At 37.9% G+C, this 8,404-nt stretch overlaps 1 protein-coding gene across 1 annotated transcript in view; it reads right to left on the bottom strand.

The window, feature by feature from the left end:
• The window catches only part of kif18a (kinesin family member 18A), a 43,457-nt gene that overhangs the window by 6,538 nt on the left and 28,515 nt on the right, over positions 1–8,404 (bottom strand). The window contains exon 15 of the mRNA XM_014026053.1: positions 2,967–3,336. Within this exon, the coding sequence (XP_013881507.1) occupies positions 2,967–3,336 (370 nt within the window). The remainder of the gene's footprint in view (positions 1–2,966; positions 3,337–8,404) is intronic.

Raw genomic sequence — 8,404 nt, forward strand, 5'->3', positions numbered from 1 at the left:
TATATATATATATATATATATATTCAGATCATTTTCAAAATGTGCCAAATCTATGAATATCAAACAATGGATAAATCTTTGTGCTTATTTAAATAAATATTAATGTGGATAAAACTGGCTGTATTAATGCAGGTCACACATATTACATGTATTAGGGTCTTAGATTAGGGAGAAAACAATATAATGTGTACTTTGATGTAAAAAAACAACACTGTTCACTTGCAAAAGAGAGCCATCAGCCTAACAATAGATGAACATTATGTACATTGTTGGAAAATGACTTAATTCAACTCAGTTTCTATTCTAGATCGTTAGTGCCTTGATTGGCTCTGTTGTTCATAGAGGATCATGTGCACCATCCCTGACTCACACCTATTGTTCATGGGGGGCTGAGTTAGTGCTGGGCGGTATACCGTTTTGTACCAAAAACTATTTTTAATTTTTTTTTATGATATGAATTTTCTGAATACTGAACATACCGGTTTAAATAGCCTGAACGTGTTCGGAACGTTTCGTCGCAGCTGCCAGTGAACTGTTTCCTGGGGGACACTTTTCCTCGCAGCACCGCTATGTGCGTTAGCATGCTAATGTTATTGTTGGAGTAACTGGTGGCGGGTGGTGTTTCAGCTGCTTATATTGACTTAAGTAAAAAAAAAAAAACATCCCGTTTTCACCATCGCTGAATGTAGTAAACGTCTCTTCAGTGACGTGCACGGTTAGATTTAATGCGCGACGTTATAGTGGAGACGTTAATGTTTGGAGACAACTTTAATGTGCTTTTATTGTGAAAAGCCCAGGGATAGTAGTTTTGTAGTAGAGCTGAGTTGACTGGTGTGCAAGGTGAGTCGTCCTTTTAAGTTTTATTAACACACAATGATAGACCCGATAATTATCTTTTCTCAACCCTTCACGATCGGACCAAAATGCATCATTACTGTCTACAACCAGGCAAAGAAGAACAGACGTACAGAGGAGGGAAACAGCGACACAGACAGAGGTACAGTAAAAGAAAAAAGTCAATAAGCAAAATTTGTACATTTTATTATCAGCTGAGCTGTAATGAAAAAAAAAAACCCACCGTCAAATACTGTGATATAAAATTTGGGTCATACTGCCCAGCTCTAGGCTGAGTCATACTTGCAATAACATCATTATAAGCATTAAACCCCTGTTTAATGATGGATGTTTTTTTCCCACAAAAATGACTTCCTTTACTCCTCTCTCAAACCAGCGTTCTTCTCTATCAAGAATGAGAACATCCTCATCTCTGAAAGAGTGACCGCTGTAGATGAGTGTAAATGTAGATGAGTGTAAACTGCAGAGTCCTGGCCTGATGATGTAGCTCTTCTGTGTTGGCCCATTCTTTTGGACAGCATCACTTAACAGCATACACAACATTACTCTATTTGTGCTGTGGGGACTGGATCTTTGGGGTGAACCAATCTTTCACTTAATGTGTTTTGGGGTTTGAAAGCCACTGGGACGTCATGTTTAGTCTCAGTTTCTCTGAAACTCCAGCAACAAATGGAATGACCACGGGTCTGGATTTGGGTGATGGTCAGGGCACTAACGATCTATTGTTAGGCTGATGGTCCTCCTTTGCAAGTGAAAATTGATTATCATCGTTAAACCTGTTTGTCCACCATGTGGAGGCATTGCTTGTAAGTCTGAGTTTACTTGAAACTCCTCAGACTGAAGAAGTCTCTTGGAGGAGAGATGAAATGTTTCAAAGAAAAACCCATCCAGAAGACACTTATTTTTTTTATTTTTCTACCTGGATCACTGAGATGCATCAGGACCTGTACTTTGAGGTACTTAGATTGGTACCATTGTTGACCTCCCTTAAAAAAATTCCAGTATTTATTATTTTATTTCCTGTACAACCAGTATAATGTTGAGTTTGATGCTTTCTGGAGTCACAGGTAAAGCATGTCACTAAAAAAATCTATAGTTTCTGTTCCTTTGTTTACTACAGCTTATATACCAACCGATGGGCATTTTACCCAACAATTATCGGACACATTAAAAGTGAGAAGCGTGCAAACTTCTACTAATAACACATAACAAGAGAAGATAAAAGATTTAATGAGTGTGTTTAGCAGTGCAGCATAACTAATCTGCGTCTCCAGACAACCAAGAACTGAAGCTGAGATGAAAATCTGGATCGATCAATACGTCTGTTGACAATTAATTCACACCAAATGAGTTACACAACACCTTAACTTTCAGAAAACCATTTTATCTTCTGACTCATTGATTAAAAATATATCTGTTGCCAAGGCAGTAGCTACGGGTCGGTGGCAGGACAGAAGAATATTAACCAACACAATGTGAAGGTTTAAACAAGAATGCGTTTTCTTATATTGTGTTTTTAAATGCAACTTATTTGTCACAGAGGCTTTTGAAACATTCAAGTATTTGTTGGTTCCTGCTTTCTGTAAGTTCTGTAACTTTGTTTTCACTACAAAGAATTGCCCAACGTAGCTTTTCATACCTTCACCAAGATGAAAGCCGAGGTAGAAACTAATTTATGTTTTACAAAAATACATACTGTAGGGGGAAATTATTTGATTCACTGCTGATGTTGTAAGTTTATTCACTTACAAAGAAAAGTTATATTATTTTTGGTAATTTCATTTTAATGGAGAAAGACAACATGAGTTGAAATCAGGTGTCTGTAAGTGATTGAATCTTTGTAATCTGTGCACCACATGGACACATAGGCACACTTCACAAGCCACAATTCTAGCTGGGTTGGAGGGGGTTAATCCACTCAATCGCAAATCAATTTGTAACCTTTATTTCTTTTTTTTTTTTTAAATATTTTGGTTGATATTCTGTCTCAACCAAGACAAACCTGCCTTACAAATTAGACTGTAAATTTCGTTGTAAGTGAGCAAATTTACAAAATCAGCAGATAATCAAATAATGTTTTCCCCTACAGTGAAAGTATTAGATTGTCTTACCTTTTGAAAGGAAACGGGTTACCCCTGGTTGCTTCGGGGGTCTGCCTCTTTAGGCTGGGACCTGAGACGATTGCAGACTTTGATGGTTGAGGTGGACTGCCACGGCTTAATATGATGGTCGCGTTACTTGAAGTTTGATCGTCGTTATCGACTTCAAAGGTCATATTTAGATTCACGCTGCTGGAGGAGCCAGGTGGCTGAGCTGTTCTGTGGACAGGTTCTGGGGTGCAKCGGAGTGGGAGTGGGTCCTCAAATGCTTGGGCCCTGGCCACGGCTTGTGGGCTTGGTGGTGGGAGTGAATTAGACAAATTTCTCCTGATGGGCATTCGGGGACGGTTGTTTTGTTTCATATCTGGTTGTGTTCCTCCATCTGAAAAAAAAAAAAAAAAAGGTTAAAAGTAAATTGAGCATTAAAGTGAAACCACATAATGGCGCTGACCCTGAAAATGGCCTGTGAGTAATGTCTTGTGTTAGGAAACGGACAAATTTGTAAAGCAGATTTTTGTGGCCAGATCGCATACTTCCATCAGAAAAGTTGTGGCTTTGTGTCTTATGCAAAAACCCCACTGATCTTTTATGATGCAGAGTGCTCAACACGAAGACAAATATCAGTAAATCACTGTTCTAACTCTCAGATGTCTGAGAATAAAATGTTTTGGACACAAACAATGAAAAGTTCCTCTGAAGACCTWAGTCAGATATAAGTCTATTGCCCCTCTGACCCATCATGAAGTCATAAAAGATCAAATTCAAACATATTGTTTGCATGTCTGGACTCTTTATTGTGAATGGAAAAACCAAGCAGGGCTGAAGAGGATAAACGATCCTACAAATGACAAAGTTTGCCATACTCTCTCTGTAACAGGAGCTGAAGTGCCCGCCCTGGGCTTAAAGAGTGCAATTTACAACGCGATGCAGAAACGAGGACTTTTCCCCTCAAGTTGCACCATTGTGGGATCGCTAATGTCAGAGTGGCACAAGGCAATTACACGTCACGTTGCCCTGTTTGCATCTATAAACATCAACTTTTAAAATATCAGAACAGAGCTGTGACATGCATTATTCACCTAACAAGCACCGCAGGTTAAAAATAGATCAGAAAGCAGGGCATTTACGACCAAAGACTATTTTTTAAACTAAAAGAGGAAAAAAAAAACCTAAACATGTAATTCTAGAATCTGGAAACTTCACTTTTAAAAAGGACAATGCACCACAATTTACTGTTTTTTAATCGGTTTTAACTGTGAAATACCTAAATTGTCACATTAAATAATATATTTGATGATTTAAAAATGCCTCATTTAAACAAAAGCAAAGTTTTACTCTGTAGCTATTCCACTTATGTCATAAATCCTAATCTCACATTACATTTATTCTGGATTTTTAGAAACACCGTCTAGGGTGATTTAAAAATAAACTCAAGTAAAACTGGTCTGGACTGCGGTGCAGTGACAGGTTAAATCATGGTGTCTGCATCACATTTGGTGCACTATTCCACTCATGGCATTTCCTGCAGAGAGGTGTGGTGACGGCTGGAGAGGGAGCTAAAAAAGGGAAGAAACGCCAGCACATAAAGGAAAAGTGAAAAAAAAAAGGAATATAAAGGTGAATGACTGATTTAAACATTTCCTCAAATATCAAATGCAATATTTAGCAAATGTGAGTCATACTTGAGGCAGAGCTCCGTATGAGGAATCGTGATAAATAGCACTTTTTCTGTGGCAAAGGAGATGTCCCAAGCAATAAATGGCAGCAGAGTTCCTTCAATCACATATTTTTGGCTAGCAGGGGATTAATACATGCATGAGTTGCTATTTCTGGTGGAGGCTGCACTGAATTAGGGTCGCCTGGTTGCTGCTGCCAGTTTTTTATAGTACGCCTTTTCTGGTTGGTGGAGCAGGGGAGTTTACGTCTGTTGACGTTGTTCCCTGCCCTGCTGTGGATCTGCATTTTCATGAATGAAGCTCAGGAGGGATTGGGAGGGTTGGATGCCAGACAGACAGAGAGAGGAAAAACATGTGAGGCTGCGATGGAAAGAAATGCGGAGGGGAAGAAAAGACGACAGCGACCGATGTTTGAAGAAAAATTAACTAAAATTTAGTTAAGAGAGGTAAAAGAGAGGATCTAGAAGAAAAATACATTAAAAAAAGCCTTTGGAAGGAATGTGAATAGTAAAAAAGGTAACATTTAACAATGAACACTTAGTAAAACACAGTAATCCTTCCTTCACGGATCACATTTGTGAGGTTTGATCTTATAACATAGCCCACAAGGAGTTAATGTTCTCTCCAAACCATGACCCTCACTAAAACCAATGAAATTTGATTGGCTTTGCAGGCTGCAGGGTGGAGCTTTTTCTGACAACATGCTGCAGTGACTACCATTAAGAGCTGAGGAAGCAGGAGGGGACTGACAAACAGCATCGGGACAACATCCCACGAGTTTGTCTGAATGATCTTTCTCAGTAAACTGTTGTTTAAACCTCATAACAAACACTTTGTCAGTGATGGAAAAATGACGGTGCACATTTTATAAATCTGTGCACAGATTAACATAAATAAGAGATTGAAAGTACATTGTGCGTACCTGGTAAATGAGTTCTTATTGACATTAAATATACTCCCTTCAAATACTAGACGGTTTATTGTAAAAAGAAGGAAAAGACTGCAGAGTCAAGTTCATCATGAGCCTTCGGTTTGATCGGACTTACTTATTTCAGACAAAAAAATAAATGAATAAATAAATCTGCCATGAGTGACTGCTTGCTCAGGTGTACTAATAAATCTGAGACCCAGCAGAACCGTCGCCCCTGCAGTGAGAGGGATTAGGAGACCGTTCCGTCTTTATGCGTCAACCCCTCCACTCGCAGTTTGTGGATTTCTGCACATTTCCACTTTCATTTTTGTTACACAGAATGAGGAAAAAGAACAACCATTTTTACTTTGAGGCTATAACTTTTGCTGAGCGCCGCGTTTCAGTCGTGTCATTTACAAAGTCTTTGCAAACTAATCCAAAGATCGGCGGTTCAGTTCCCAAACTACATGGTGTAAAACCTCAAGTTCAAGAATCTTTAACCCCAGTTGGCAATTGGTTGCATGATCAGTAGACATAAAAACAAAACCATTCATAGTACACAAAACAAAATAAATATTACTGTAGGGATGAAAAAAAAAGTTTTTAAAGTGCCTGTACATGCATATCCATGAAATACAAAAAGTCAAAGAAAACCTCTTTATATTTAAGAAATTTGGCATAATAAACATGATTTTCCCCATTATGTCACATAATTGGCACATTTTCTTTTGAATTTTGCTCAGATGAAGTGAAACAGGAAGTGACATCAAAGGGGAACTCTTGAAGAAATAAAACTCTCTGGTTTTTGTTTATTGAAATAATAATATCTGAACTCTGACTCTTCCTCATCTCTCTATTATAGTAATTAAAATCTAAACATCAGAATCTTCTCTACAGTCTGTGTTGTCAGTCTTTGTAGCAATGCTATGCTAACATTCAGACATTCCCCTTTGACATCACTTCCTGTTACTGAACATGTAAATATCTCGACAACTGTTCATCTCAGTTGCATGAAATCTTTTTTTTACAATATGTTGTCGATGTTACCTTTCCAAAAACGCATTCATACTTATTACAAAAATTTGATGTCACAGGCAGTTTAAGTCTATTAGTTCTACATCTGGGCAACTGATACTGATACCTTTTTCACTGACCTGACCTTGTGTAGGTCAGTGAGGTTCTGTATCCTGACAATCCCCAAGAGTTTGTTCCCGTTCTTACATGTTAACTCCAGACAGGCGAAGGCAAAAGTTAACAGAGACTCAATAAAACATGAATAAAACATTCTCATAAAATTATAATCAACATTAAAACCACAGAGCTTTCGATAAAAATGGTGGGCTTTCTTACAAAGTGAGTTGACATGAGCGTCAAAAGCCAGTTTATCATCCAGAACAGTTCACAGATATTTATATTGATGCACCTCAACAGATTCACCATTAATAACCACAGGAACTGCAACTAAAGAGTTTGTCCTAAAATCAATGGCCATATCCTTCGTCTTTGAAACATTTAACTTTAAAAAGGAAGACTCGCACCATTCAGTGAAGTCCCTGACCACCGGCCCATGGTCAGAATGATGATGACCATGATGACAGAATCATCAGCAAACTTTAAAAAAGTGACGCTGCGGACACTGGCTGCGACAATCGTTTGTATATAAAAAAATAAAAGGGGTGAAAGAACGCAGCCCTGAGGGGTCTCCGTAGAGGACAGAAGGACATTATAGAAAACCCTGTTGATCTTCACCCACCGGGGCCAAGCAGTTAAAAAGTCCACAAGCCAACACATAAGACCAGAACCCAGACAATAAAAACATTGTGATTTTTCTGCTAAAATGTGGGATTTTATACTGTTAAACTGTGATGAAGAAAAAAAATCAATAAAAAGCAAACTTGCAAAAGTTTTTGTGTCTTAAAATCATATTTGAGTTCCTGTTGTGTCCTACACCCTCTACATGTCTGATATGCAAACTGAACATTTGGCAGTTCTAAAGCAGTTAAGGAGTTAAGAGTAATGCGAGTTCTCTTAGTTGGCATCTCCATCATAGACTTAACCCCCTTCCACGTCAGCCAAGAGTCATTGGACCTGAACATGCTTTCTACCCTCTCCTTATTGTTCACTCTGGTTATTTTAATCCTTTCCTAATACCACTGGCTCCATTGTGTTTTAGGTCTTGTGGATCTGGCTCATGCATGGACCACCTGTGGCTAACTTCATAGCCTACCAAAGGGCTGTCATTTTATGTGGCATCTGTGCTGATGTGGGCCAGACAAATTTTGCTATGTGAAGTATTTATAGTGAAAAATAAATGCTGACAATCAGCACAGAATCATGAAAAAAAAAATCCTGATTTAACTCCTTCACAAGTTAATTAAGGACCAAAAAAATTCGAACCATCATTTATTGGTAGCCTAATTTAAGCAGGTTTTTTTCAGGATTTCTCACAGGAGTTAAATTTCTGTATTTTAATACATGTTATAACACAACTTTYCAAACATAGTGGTCAAGAAATTGTTTGATTTAGTTGGCATATTTGTGTAATATAATTTAAAATGCTCTTAAACGTAACTTTTGAGTATTTGGTATGGAGCCATACCCCATTTTTAAAACTAATAAACCTTGTAGCTTCCAGTAAATTTTCTGTGTCCTGTTTCTTTTAGCATTTAGTTGGTGTCCTATGTCTTTTAGTATTTGGCTAGTGTTCTGTTTTTATTAGCATTTAGATAATGTCATGTTTCTTTTAGCATTAAGCTAGTGTCCTGATTCTTTTAGCGTTTAGCTAGTGCTCTGCTTCTTTTAGCTTTTTAGTACAGTGTCTGCAAACTCATTCAGAATTCAGTATTTTTTTTTAATTAAAAAAA

This window comes from Austrofundulus limnaeus, unplaced genomic scaffold (genome assembly GCF_001266775.1).
Source record: "Austrofundulus limnaeus strain Quisiro unplaced genomic scaffold, Austrofundulus_limnaeus-1.0 Scaffold5, whole genome shotgun sequence".
NCBI lineage: Eukaryota > Metazoa > Chordata > Actinopteri > Cyprinodontiformes > Rivulidae > Austrofundulus > Austrofundulus limnaeus.